Source organism: Chiloscyllium plagiosum, unplaced genomic scaffold (genome assembly GCF_037043375.1).
Source record: "Chiloscyllium plagiosum isolate Xiang-an unplaced genomic scaffold, Cpla_swu_hap1 HiC_scaffold_38, whole genome shotgun sequence".
In the NCBI taxonomy this organism is placed as follows: Eukaryota; Metazoa; Chordata; class Chondrichthyes; order Orectolobiformes; family Hemiscylliidae; genus Chiloscyllium; species Chiloscyllium plagiosum.
Window position 1 is genome coordinate 75,523,247 of NW_028270176.1, and position 13,811 is coordinate 75,537,057.

At 39.6% G+C, this 13,811-nt stretch overlaps 1 gene segment (V, D, J or C); it reads left to right on the forward strand.

Annotated features, from left to right (window-relative positions):
* Positions 1–9,134: 9,134 nt before the first annotated feature.
* On the forward strand, positions 9,135–10,102 carry LOC148139641 (Ig heavy chain V region-like). The segment is given in 2 exon segments: positions 9,135–9,241; positions 9,366–10,102. Coding segments are annotated over 2 exon segments (546 nt in total).
* Positions 10,103–13,811: the final 3,709 nt, after the last annotated feature.

Sequence of the window (13,811 nt, forward strand, 5' to 3'; positions counted from 1 at the left end):
GCGAGCTGTGCTATTAGCCTCCTGACCTCTGTCTCTTCGACAGTCAATTGGCTTTGCGAATCAGGAGGGTAAGTTATTCGCTGCAGTATTCCTAGCACCTGGCCTGCTCGTACAACCATTGTATTTATATGGAGTGTCCAGCTCAATTTCTAATGAACAATAAAACCCAGGGTGTCGATGGTGAGGGATTCAGTGATGGTAACACTATTGAATGTCAAGGGGTTTTGGTTAGGTTGTCTCTTATTGTCAATGGTCATTGTCTCGCAGTTTTGTGGTGTGAATGCTATGTGCCACTTGTCAGCTCAAGTCTGGAAATTGTCCAGATTTTGTTTCGTTTGAATGTGGACTGAGGAGTCACAAAATAGTGCTAGATTAATGCAGATTTCACTTCTGACCTTCTGATGGAGGGAAGGACATTGCTGAAGCAGCTGAACATGATTGTGCCAAGGACACTTTCTTCAGTAATTCCAACAGAGATTTGCTTTGGCTGAGACGACTGCCCTCTAACAAGCAGAGCCATCTTTCAATGTGTGAGGTATGACTGCAGGCAGCAGGGAGGTTGTCACCTGATACCCATTGAATCCAGTTTTGCTAGGCTCCATAATATCACACTCTGTCGAATGTGACCTTAATGTCAAGGGCTGTCACTCTCCCCTCATTTCTGGAATTCTGTTCTTTGTCCATGAATTAAATCAAGTCTGTAATTCAGACATGAGCTGAGTAGGCCTTGCGTAACCCACATTTACGCAGGTTATTGCTGAGCTAGTGCTGCTTGATAGCACCTTCCTACATCTAACTCATGATTGAGCATGGACTGATGGGGCAGTAATTCGCCAGGGTGGTTTGACCTATTTTCTGTGCACAGGACGTGCCTGGCCTATTTTCCACATTGTCCATGCCAGTGTTTTAGCTGTACCGGGATTGATTGGCTAGCACAAGTCACCAGTATTATTGCCAGAATTTTGTCAGGCTTCATACCATTTGCAGTAACCGCTGCCTCCCTCCCCCGCCCAATAGTGTCTTGATTTCACATGGATAGAAGCGAATTCCCTGCTGACAGGTATCTGTGATATTGGTGATCGAAAGAAGATGCCGAGATGGATCAGACAATTGGCACTTCTGGCTGAAGACTGCTGTGAATGCTTCAGCCTTAACTTTTGCGCTGATGTGTTGTGCTGTCCAAAGCAGAACAAGGGAATATCTGTGGAGCTTATTCCTTCAATGAGTTGTTAGATTATCAACTTTAATTCACGACTTGATGTGGCAGCACTGTGGGCTCAGACCCCTGTTTCCTGAATTAATGGTCTAGCCACAATATCTCCAGACTATAACTCCAACCCCCACTCCATGATGTGGATATTCACAACAGAAGATTGCTTATCCTTTGTATTGTGTAGATTCCAACAATGCATCGTATATTCGCTTAAATTGTTAGTCTCGAAAATGCTTTACTTCACAGACTTTAGAATATAATGTTCTGTTTTCAATTCTTCTCTCCGACAGGCAAGCTCATCGATGTCACACTGGCTTTCCTCCTCACTAATTGCAAAACCAAACATTTTTCACCAAATCTTTGAACTTACTGATCAAAATTGCTACATTCTTGACTAGATCGTTCATATACGCTGCAAACATCAAAGGATCCAGCACCAAGTCATCTAGTAAGCCACTGGACACAAGATGTCTTCACAATGACTACCTTCCACCATTACCTTCTGCCAACAAATAAACCTTCGATACATTTGCCAAACTGCACCAGATCCCATGAAGCCTTACCATATTAAAGATGCAAGATCTGGTCAAAAACCTGATTGAAGTCAAGAAGCATTACATCCACTTTTTGCACCCGATGTCACATCTCATTGCCTCTCCGGAAAACAGAATCAACCACTTCCGATATGATATCACTTCCACCAAAGCCTGCTGAATTTTATTGCTTAAACCTTACAATTCCAACTTTTAATGAATGCTGTCTCTTAGATTTACTTATTAACTTCCCTCAAGCTTTCTACTTTTAAACATAGGTTTATGAGTGAAACTACACATTGACATTTAGCTCCTTTCACCCGATGACAACTCTTCTTATCCCTCTGACAGATAATTTACTCTAGCTGAAATAATATTGTGTCTCTTCTGCTTCATTCTGGGAAATGGGAATGGAATTGAATACAATGTTGAGACCAACAACAACCTGTTTGTTCTTAACACTGTCAGTGTGTGTTCACCTTCAGAGGTAGGAAGACTGTGCTGATAATACGGAAAGTAGCGCCTGATGTATCATTCTCAGCTGGCACACAACTTCCTGTTTCTATGTGCCAGCAGCAAGCTACACATCTCACTTCTGATCAGAAAATAAACCCAGGGGATGCAATCTGGCGGAAAAATCTGCCAACGTGCCCTATATCAGGACACAGAGTGTGAAGCGATCACATTGAAGTGACATTTGCAAATCGACCTTTCGATCGCTGTTTCGTGGTCTGATTCCAGGACATCATTGCACGAGTCTCTCGACCTTCTCACAAGCTCATTCGATTCACTAAGGTCTGGGACATATCGACATGCACCTTGTCATGTCTTTGATCTTGTACTACTTGTTCCTCTCTCTTCAGATTTAATGTTCCCAGTTTTTGATTCTGTTTTCTGTATCCATCACCTTCCCAGCCGAATACATTCTGTTTGATCTGTTTCCTAAATTTTGATCAACTAAACAAATAATACAGTTTTGTACAGACAGGTATGTCGGTGTGTCAGATTAACAGAATCAATATATGGAGAGATCACCTTGGCTGTATCTAACTCTGACCGACATTGAATTCAAATAAACCACAGCACTGTATGGTTTCAAACTTTGCAAATTCTCTCTCTTTGAAAGAGCTTGTTCTAACGATTAATTATTTTCCTGATTACTTCAGAAACTATGACTAAAAATCCCTATTTTTAACAACGTTTCAAATATTATTAAAAGTTGCAGCCCTGGCATTTCCTCCAGTGAGCTTTGTGGTGTTTAAATGTTCTGGTCAAAATTTGCTTCAAGCAGAAGAAATAAACATTGGTTTCTCCGAGTTCCCAGCCATTGCCCTTGCAGTTCCATAATAACTGCAAGCTATTGATAAGCCCCAGAATGAACAGAATGTCCAGGCCCTGGACACATCCAAACACCATGATGTAGGCCTTGGAGCCCTCCGTTTCTTCCTGTCACGCCAACCCAAGCAGTACATGCTCAACCTCAACTACATTTCCTTTCAATCCTCCCACTTCCTTCAAACCAAAGGGGTAGCCATGGACACCTGTATGGACCCCAGCTATGCCTGCCTCTTCGTCAGATATGTGGAACAGTCAATCTTCCACAGCTACACTGGTACCATTGCCCACCTTTACCACTGCTCCATTGATGACTGCATCAATGCCACCTCATGCTACCACTAGGAGGTTGAACAGTTCATCAACTTTACTAAAGCCTTCTGCCCTGTCCTAAACTTCACCGGGACCATCTCGGATACCTCCCTCCCTTTCCTAGACCTCTCCACCTCGATCTCCAGTGACCGACAAACATTTACTACAATCCCTCTGACTCCCACAGCTACCTGGGCTACACTCCTCCCACCCGACCTCCTGTAAAAATGCCATCCCTTATTGTCAATTCCTCTGCCTGCACCGCACCTGCTCTCAGGAGGACCAGTTCCACCATAAAACATCCCAGATAACCTCCTTTTTCAACGACTGCAATTTCCCCTCCAACGTGGTCGACGATGCCCTTGAACCCCATTCCTCCAATCGCAACAGGGAGCCCTCCTGGTCCTCAACTTCCAACACACCAACCTTGCATACATCATATCATCCTCCGCTGCTTCCACCACCTGTAAACAGACCCCATCACTCGGGGTATATTTCCCTCCCTACCCCTATCTGCATTCCGGAGACACCATTCCCTCCGCGACTCCCTCGTCAGGTCCATGGCCCTCCACCATCCCACTCCCCACCCCTGTCACCTTCCCTTGCCATCACAGGAAGTGCAAAACCTGTGCCCACACCTCCCCCCTCACCTCCGACAAGGCCCCAAATGATCCTTCCACGTCCCAGAGAAATTTATCTATACTTCCTCAACTGTCATCCACTGTGTCTGTTCCACCTGATGTGGTCTCCTCTACATCAGGGAGACAGGACACTAACTTACTGATCATTTCAGAGAACATCTCTGGGACACCCGTGCCAACCAACCCCACGGCCCCGTGGCTGACCACTTTAACACCCTCTACCACTCCACCAAGAACAGGCCGCTCATATTCTGTTCATTTCCAGAAAATAAATACAAAATACCGGAGCCTGTTTTTGGGATGATATTAGCAGGATTTATTTTTATCTCAGCATGAACAGATTATTTTGACATAACAGGTGGAGAGATTCACTTCCTGAAAAAGCAGCTCAAATTATATAAGTTGGCCCCAAACCGAGTTTGGTCAATACTGAGGCAAAAATACAGCATACAGTCTTGACTAAAATAAATAAATAAACTATCTTAACACCGGAACAAGATAGAGTGTATCAAACATGAACAAAGACACAAGTATATTAGGATATAGTAGAAAAGTGATTTATAATATATTGAAATGCAAACAGAGATGTGAATTTGTGTCTCTACATTCTTCCTAGCTAAATTAATCATTTCAGAAATGCCTTTGTAAAATTTCATGAATCATTTGTTGGTCCATCCACGAACCTTGCTAGGTCCTTGTTAAATTCTGAACCGTAGCCTTCAGGTTCACAGTGGTTGCGAGTTTCATGCTCCAGCAAATTGTGAAGTTGTGCACTGTATGGCAATGTCTTACCTAAAAGTTTAAAGCAATCACAGCTCCAAACATTCACAAAATATCATTATGGATCTTCCTTGAATCCAAAAAAATTGTCCCTTTGATCAATGATTTCTAAAATTTACTCAGATATCTGTTGTGAAAGACGTTTTCAAATAACTTGAAGTGCAAATTGTTCACATCAGTCGGAATACAGTAACATTTCATGTGTTACCCCACACAAAAAGAAATCAAGCAATATTTACGAGTTGCTCTCAGCAAGTCTATGATGGACTGTTTTATCAAACAAAATCATTTCCAATGTTGTGAGGTCTCGTCTATCCTCTGTGCAATGGTCTGAATTTTGTGTCTGACTGCAGATGGAACTGGCTGCTCTGGGTAAAAGTACAGTTTGTGCCTTTCACATTGTTAATGTATATTGCTGACTTTAGTTGAATAAAGTGATGTTGTCCCAGGCATCGTCTGGCACCATTATTTAGACCATTAATTTCCACATCACTAGCCAGACTATCAGGTGGAGTGTATTGATCTCATTGAAACGAATGCTTGGAATATTTCCGGTATGAATCATGTGAATTAGAGCCTCTGAACGAGACAAAGTAGGAAAGATGAATTTAGAGTAGTAGAACGTTTTCATGACAGAGAGCGATCACTTCGCCCATCGCAACTGTATCACGTGAAGACAGAGCCTTCCAGCCAACACCCCATTTATAGCATGTTGTCCATAACCCTGCAGGTGATAGCACTTGAAGTAAACATTCGGGAACATTGTGTAGGGTCTAATCCATTATCAACATCGATATGATCTCCAATGTTGTAAATCCTGGCTTATGGGGAAAAAGTAGGGGCAGAACTGTATCAATACTCAAACAGTTGGTACAGCCCTGAGGAGCTAATAGGCCCATTTCTAAACATTGTTTCTCAGGACATTTTGACTATTCTTGACTTAATATCATTGTAAACTGATATGAAAAAAATGCAGACATGTTCCCCCGAAATGCTGACAGCAACATACCTTTATTCAGCCAAGATCAGCAACATGAATTAAGAAAGTTTTAAAAAACTTTCTTTTAACTGATTATTGACAACACGGATTTCACAAAGTGTAAAGTACAGAGGGGAATGGTGGATGGTTGGGTGTGGGCGATGTTCACTGTTCCCTGATGTCTGGTTGCATTTGTGAGCAACAGGCGAACCTGCGAACCAGATTCAGGATGGTACTTCAGGTATTTCAGCAGATATTGTGTGAACAGAATTCTCCCATAAATCAGCAATGACATGAACATTTATTTTTTATGGTGTTTGAAGACAAAGAAAATTGAAAAATATGGTGGGAGAAGTTCCTTTCTTTTCTTTGAACTGGTATCAAGGGACACTGTCTGTGGACCTGGGGTGGCAGGAGGATCTTTCACAGCAGAATGTGAGCGAACAGAATCACTGTTGGAAATCCAGATAGATTGGAACTTTTTTCACTGGAGGGTGAGAGTTCGGGGGGTGACCTCATATAAGTTTATAAAGCCATGGGTGGAAAGGTGAATGGATCTAATTGACATGATTCATACTGGAAATGTACGAAGCTTTCTTTCAAAAATATCACATATCAATAAACTCCACCTGACCCTACGGCTAGCGATGTGGAAATTAATGGTCTAATTATTGGTGCCAGACGATGCTGGGACAACATCACTTTATTCAACGAAAGTCAGCAATATACATTAACAATATGAAAGGCACAAACTGTACTTTTACCCAGATCAGCCAGTTTCATCTGCAGTCAGACACAACTTAAAATTCAGACCATTGCACAGAAGATAGACGAGCACTCACAACATTGGAAATGATTTTGTTTGATAAAAGAATCCATCGTAGACTTCCTCAGAGCAAATCATGTTCACCACCTTGGTTTTTTTGTGTGTGGGATAGTGCATGAAATGTTACTGTAATCCGATTGATGTGAACCATTTGCACTTAAGAAGTTGTTTGAAAACGTCTATCACAGTAGATATGCGAGTAAATTTTACAAATCATTGATCAAAGGGGACAATCTTTTTTGGACTCGAGGACGATCCCTAGTGATATTTTGTAAATGTTTGGAGCTGGGATTGTTTTCAATTTTTGACTAAGACAGTGGCGTATTTTCCCTATGGTGGGAGATTTCAACAATAGGGAACATGTTTTTACAATGAGATGAGAAAAATTTTAAAAAAGATATCAGAGACAACCTTTTACACAGAGAATGGTTTGTGTGTGGGATGATCTGGCAGTGAATACTTACAACCTATATAAGACATTTGGATAAGTAAATGAATATCAAATCTTTGGAAGGATTTGGGCCAAGTACACACAGATGGGATTAGTTTCGTTTGGGATTTGGACTGGCATGGACTGGTTGGACCGAAGTGTGTGTAAAAATGCTGTATCACTCCATGACTCTATGACTATTTATCAATTTTTCTCAATATTAAACAGTGCTGTAGTGATCCTCGAATGAACTGTTGATGATTAGGTTGTTTCTGAGACTCTGCGAATATTTCCTTCAGTGAGAGGAGTGACGAGTTCTCCAAGTTACACAACTGAAAATAAACGTTTCTCCAGCATTGTTGCTGAGTTGATTTGTTTTTGCGGAGGCGGTGGTTATGGTTTACAGTGGGCTTTCCACCAACTGGTCAACAGTGAGACAAAATATCTCTGATCGACTGCAGAAACTCCACCTGCTTCCAGTAAATGAAACTGGGAACTCAAGGACCTTTTCTGCAGTCAGCTTAATTGCTGCCAACTATTGTATCTGGCCGATTAAAGGGAAAATGAATCAACTAAAGTAAAATCCTACGAAACATGCTATATTTTTCGATTTACTCACAATGGACACATTTGACTTGGCATTTCTTCTTTAAAAAGGAAAGTCACTGAATACAGCATTCACTGTATGACTATCAGAAAACAGAACATTGAATGACGTTCTGGTTAGTTCAGCCTGTTAACTGAGTATCTTTAAAGCTCCTGAATATGAAGTTAATGGATCCAAAGTCGCACATTGCAGAAACATTTGTTATCATCTCAAAGCAAATTAACAAAATTGAATTGGTTCAAACTCACATCACTTGTTACACCATTCTCTGATTCCTGCATCTCATTAAAACTGAGTGGGCCCTTGAAACATGGTTAACACTGGTGTCGTGTAACCGCGAATTTTTGCTGATTTTTATGAGTTAACTGCCCTGTCAGAGCTATCAGTGAGCAGAGAAATGTACTGTTTATAACCTACATTCGTGGTAATTATTACTGTAATACTCTCTAATTTAACCAAACATTCCTGATGTACCCAGATTGTTACATTCAATGGTTTAGACGTTGAGGATTAAAAAAAAACTTATGCACTGTCTTGTTCTAGTTCATTAGATGCTCTTTCAAAAGTTTACTTAGGTGTTATGTATCATTGCGGACTCATTTTTTCTCAAACACACAGCTTTCCTTTACTATGAATTTTAGTGTCGGAGCAATTTGAAAAAAAAAAGATGCAAGGAGAGACATTCTGCAATGTAAGGCGGTGCTTCTAATGTTCGGGTCCAAACTGCTTAGTGACATACACTCACATTCTGAACATAATCACTTTAGACATGCTCCATATTAGATTGCCTAAACTGAATTTAGAAACGTAGATTAGAAATGATATGTTATTTTGTAATGTGAGAGAGACATTGAGTGACACCAAAAATAAAATCATTCATTTTGTTGGCTAATAATATTATTGAAGTTCTTTTTAGCTTTATCTGCTTGTGGTGGAATGTAGGATTAAAGGGAGTTAACTTCTAATTGCATATTCTAAAACTATGGACACGCTCTGTATTCAGTTGCCTAAATTGAATTTTGAAATGTTTAGTATGAATTACATGTTATTTTGTAGTGCGACAGAGACTTGCAGTATCCAGAGAAGAAAACCTCAACTGTTTTATTCGCTAGTAATATGTTTGAACTTTAATTTTAGTTTTATCTGCTTGTGAATGAATGTAGAAATAAAGGGAGCTAACTTCCAGTTGAATTTGATTTTTATAAACAAAATACATGCAACCATCATGTGAAACAGACCCGAAGCTACTCAAATTTACTTCCAAAGAAGCTGTTCAGTAAAACAAATATCCCAAGATGTGTATGTGTCCATTTTTAAGCAGAACCTCATGTAAACACATGATCCCATGTGTTCGGGCTGTACAAGCTGATACCAACATCCAGTCTCAGCCTCCCGCAGGAAACCAACGTGCGGAAGCTGTAAGCCTGCCCCTTCCGATGGCCATATAAATCCTGGGCACTAGACCGTAATTCAACACTCCTGGGTCGGCTTTGTTTAGAAAGATCTTGACAGAACCGCTTCCCACAAGTTATCAGAATGACTGTGTCGACAATTTTTCTCAGTCTGTTACTGACTTTCTTATCATGTGAGTGTTTTTTGTTCAAGTCTCTGTGACTGTCTCAATGTTAGTCTACCGCAGGAATGTAAAACACTCAGCCATCATTTCATCAGCATTAATGCTCATGGTTTATTTGTTTTCTTTTTTAAAGGTGTTCAATCGGAGATTGTTTTGACCCAGCCAGAGGCAGAGACTGGCCGTCCCGCAGGCAGCCTGAAACTGACCTGCAAAACCAATGGGTTCGATCTTAGTAGCAGCTACATGCACTGGGTCCGACAGGTGCCCGGACAGGGTCCGGAGTGGCTGCTTTGGTACTATAGTCCATCCAGCAGTAACTATGCACCAGCCATTAAGGGTCGATTTACTGCGTCCAAAGACAATTCAAACAACATTTTCGCGTTGGACATGGGGAACCTGAAGATCGAAGACACCGCCATCTATTACTGTGCAAGATACCACAGCGAGAGGAACCAGGCTGGACCCATTCAAAAACAGCTCGAGGGAACATTTTGTCAATTCCATCATAAACTGACGGTCAGTACGAGTTTTAAATACAATTATACCAACTGCGATCTGAAGCAGACCTCAGGCTGCCTCTTACAAAACTATCAAAGAGGAAATGTACCATTTAAACTAGCAAACTGGTGACACAATGGGACAATGTTTTGGGCATGTCATATGTACTGCTAACACTTCCATCAATTAAATGCTCGGACAAAATGTTAGTTTTAATATATCTGACAACTCAGAAAATCACTGCTAATTGTTATGTCAACTATGGCATTCATTCTAAACATGATCAGTACTAAATGACTCTTTTAAATGAAAACTGAGACCTGGAGTAAAGAACAGAGAATGAGTGTACTGGTCTACATTATTGTGATACTACAGTGGGTCACAGTGTTGTGCACAGCGACATCCTCATACAATAACCACTGACAAGTGTTTATCTCAAATTGGTGATTTCTACCATGGCAGGAGCAAGAAATAATGTGAGATGCAATTTAAACGTAATCCAGTAGTGCTAGTTTGTACAAATGTATAATTTGGTTCTACTTTCTTCGTGTTGATTGTCAAGTTAAATGCAGACCGAACCTGGAAAAGTATTCCAAGCTTTCAAAATACAATGAAAAGTAAAACCTGAAATAATGCACCAAATCATTTTTAGAGGAGTCTGGACCACTGCTTTCTAGGAAGTGAAGAAATTATCTGCATTTTACAGTTTACAGTCTGTCATAGTATTTGACACAACGTGTCTCACAGTGATATAACTGGAATGACACGGCAATTATGATCAATACAAAAACCTATTCAGCCTCCATTGTTTGAAACTAGACAGTGATTACTTCTACAAACCGTCTTAACCTTCAGTGCAGTATTAGTTCTGTGGGGTTTTATGCCAGTATCACTATTTAATTTGTAGATGTGTTGGGTAATTATTGATAGACCAGTTTTGGATTTTGAGAATCAGCTCATGTGTTACTCTGTGAAGTATAAAACAGCATTAAAATTTATTAAGAATGATCAGAATTCACTAGCGCAATTATGTGATGAAGATTTATCGTGACTTTATTTTGCCTGTGGTTCTGAAAATTTAAAATGATGGTAGATTTTTGATTTGTTTTATGCAGAGCTAGTTATTGTGTGACCCAGTCCTGAGAATGTAACACTGTGGCTACTGGGGCCAAGGGACCATGGTGACTGTGACTTCAGGTAAGATACTTGAACTTTCTTTCTGACTTTTTAAAAAATTTCTATTCATGTGACTAATTTCTGAATTAAATGAAACTCAGATTCTGTGCTGAGTTTGGTTTGGTTCGGATTGATTTTTGTTCAGACTGATTATAGACTTCAGTTAAGGCTCAGCAAATAGTTACAATGGTGATGATGGAGTCAGTTGTTCGGTGTATCTCTTTTTTTGATCAGATGGGCATTCTGTGTGGTTGGGTTACTTGAAACACCTAATGTCTCTAAATCAGTCAGCTATAAATAACATTTAATGTCAGTGACATCCTGACTGTGAGTTTTATTATCAACAACAAACGCTAAGAATTCAAAGATGTTCGAGATATTACCAAACATGATTAAAATATGCTAAAATATCATTATTCATTTCTTTAATATATGTTCTTACCATGATTCTGTTTTCACATTTATTTTGATAATTTTGTTGATGACAAGCAGGTTAGAACCTGTCATAAAATTTTCTTGCGGTGCTATATTGCATTCTGTTGATTAGATTCTGAGTTTGTTTTACTTGATTCTGTTGAATTGATTTGATTGGATTTTGGCTTTGCTTCAGTTGATTCAGTTGAACTGTGTTGATTAGATTCTGACTTTGTTTTTACTTGGTTTTGTTGAATTGTGTTGATTGGTTTTTGAAATTGTTTTATTTGATTCTGTTGAATTGAATTGGTTGGATTGTGATTATGTTTCATTCAAATCTGTTGTTTTGAGTTGACTGGATTCTTTTTTTTTTCCTTGAATCTGTTGAATTGAGTTGATTGAATTCTTATTCAGTTTGTGAAATTGATCTGCATTTTCATGCTTTCTGTAATCGGTGTTTTCTTTCTGGTGAGGAGATTGTCTCTCTGGATTACTTTTCATGACCAATATTTGTGAAGTTCTTTTGTTTTTCATGAATCATTTCTGCATTTGTTAAACTTATATGACACATTTTTCTCTGCTTGATTGAAAACATTACATCCATTTGTAACGGTCTGAAAAACAACTTAAGGCAGAAACCCGGAAGTGTGACAAATGAAAGAAAAACGAGTTTTTAATGCATTGACATTTTAAAAAAAAAACTCAGTTCTAATTGTAAGCTAACTGAATTTTGTTTTGAGTAGCCTCATTCAAAATAAAATTTGGGACTAAAATCTGAAACTACAGAATTGATCAGATTATGTAATTGATACTAATTTAAAATTATAATGTGGTAATATTTGTCCATTCAGTAATTTTGTTTTGACCATGAAGTGATTAATCAATATATGCCTTCAACCGCACTACTGTGCGCTGCACAAGATTGTCACGATCAAGAAGTGTGTGCAGGTTGGAAATAAGTTGAACTGTTGCCAGAAACGTTACAGCTTTAAGTGTTAAGTCCCCTCACAAACAAGGCTGCTGTTATGACTTGTTATTCCTATTCAATTTAATCATTAGTTTGCTGGATTCTGAGCAGGTTTGTTAGACTTCAATTTGTTTTTTTTGTGAGGTTACATCATGTTCTTGGTTCTGTTGAAAATGTTTGCAGAGCTAGTTCTGCTGCAAACACACCGTGTTGTGATCTGGTGATCGTTGATCTGTTGAGGAGGGACCGTGATTGGGTAACATTAAATATGTTATATTTGGGAAACTGTTTTTGGTTTCTACATTGTTTTTGCAATGTAAACACGGTTGGTGACAGTGAACCGCTCCAGGTTCCTCATTCAATGCAGGCAGCATGCGAGGTGAAATTTCATAAAGCCTATTAGTAAGTGAAAGGCAAATCGCAAAGGTTTTAGAAATGAAGGGAAAACAGACACCTTCGGGCGCCATTTTTACTTAAAAGTAATAATTAAGGATTAATCTAATCCATGCTTTACAATCCACATTCAGAACTCCACTATCTAGTTCAATCACAAGGTCTGTCTTTAAACAGTTTACAAGTCATAGAGAAATATAAATAGAATTTCAAAAGTGTAATGTTCTAATAGTTCTTGCTCTTGAGCAAAAATGCCATGACTGTGTTATAATTGATCAAGAAACACCTTTCAATTCCGCTGTACACTACTTACGTATTTTTCTGGCTGGAAAAGATCATTGGCAAAGACCATTTGGAAATTCTGCTGAATTCTATGAAGAACTGGTCAGTTTCACTGCTTTGATCAGTTTCACACGTAACTTGAGTTAATTCATTGTTATGTCCCTGATTAAACTGGATTTACAGGATAAAAATAAAACATTAACTGAATTATTTAATCTGCACAGTGCTTTAGGTGTTCCCAATCAGTGCATTTTAAATAAATAGTTACATTTTCCAACAAAATATCAACTGAGGGGTCATTCTTTCGAAACAACTGCTGTAGTGAATTATGTGACCAAGGCCAAATTTCGAATGAATTAAAATAATCCACTCATGAACTCGCAGGACAGCATGGTGTCTCAGTGGTTGGCACTTCTGCCTCACAATGCCAGGGTCCCAAATTCGATTCCACCCTCGGGATCCTGTGTGGAGTTAGCACATTCTCCCTGTGTCTGCGTGGGTTTCCTTCGGGCGCTCTGGTTTCCTCCCACAGTCCAAAAGATGTGCAGGTCAGGTGATTGGCTGTGCTAAATTGCACACAGTGTTCAGGGATGTGTAGGTTAGGGTGCATTAGTCAGGGGTAAATATAAATTAGGGGGAATGGGTCTGGCTGGGCTACTTACTGTTCAGAGGGTCAGTGTGGAATTGTTGGGCCAAATGGCCTGTTTCTATACTGTAGGAACCCTACTTTTAAAACCATGGGAGTACTTGCTGCAAACGCAGAGAATTCATTTTACATCGATGTGTTCAGACGGATGCAGAGTTCACAAATTTGCACAAGACATGAACTAGAGGACAACAGAGCACATT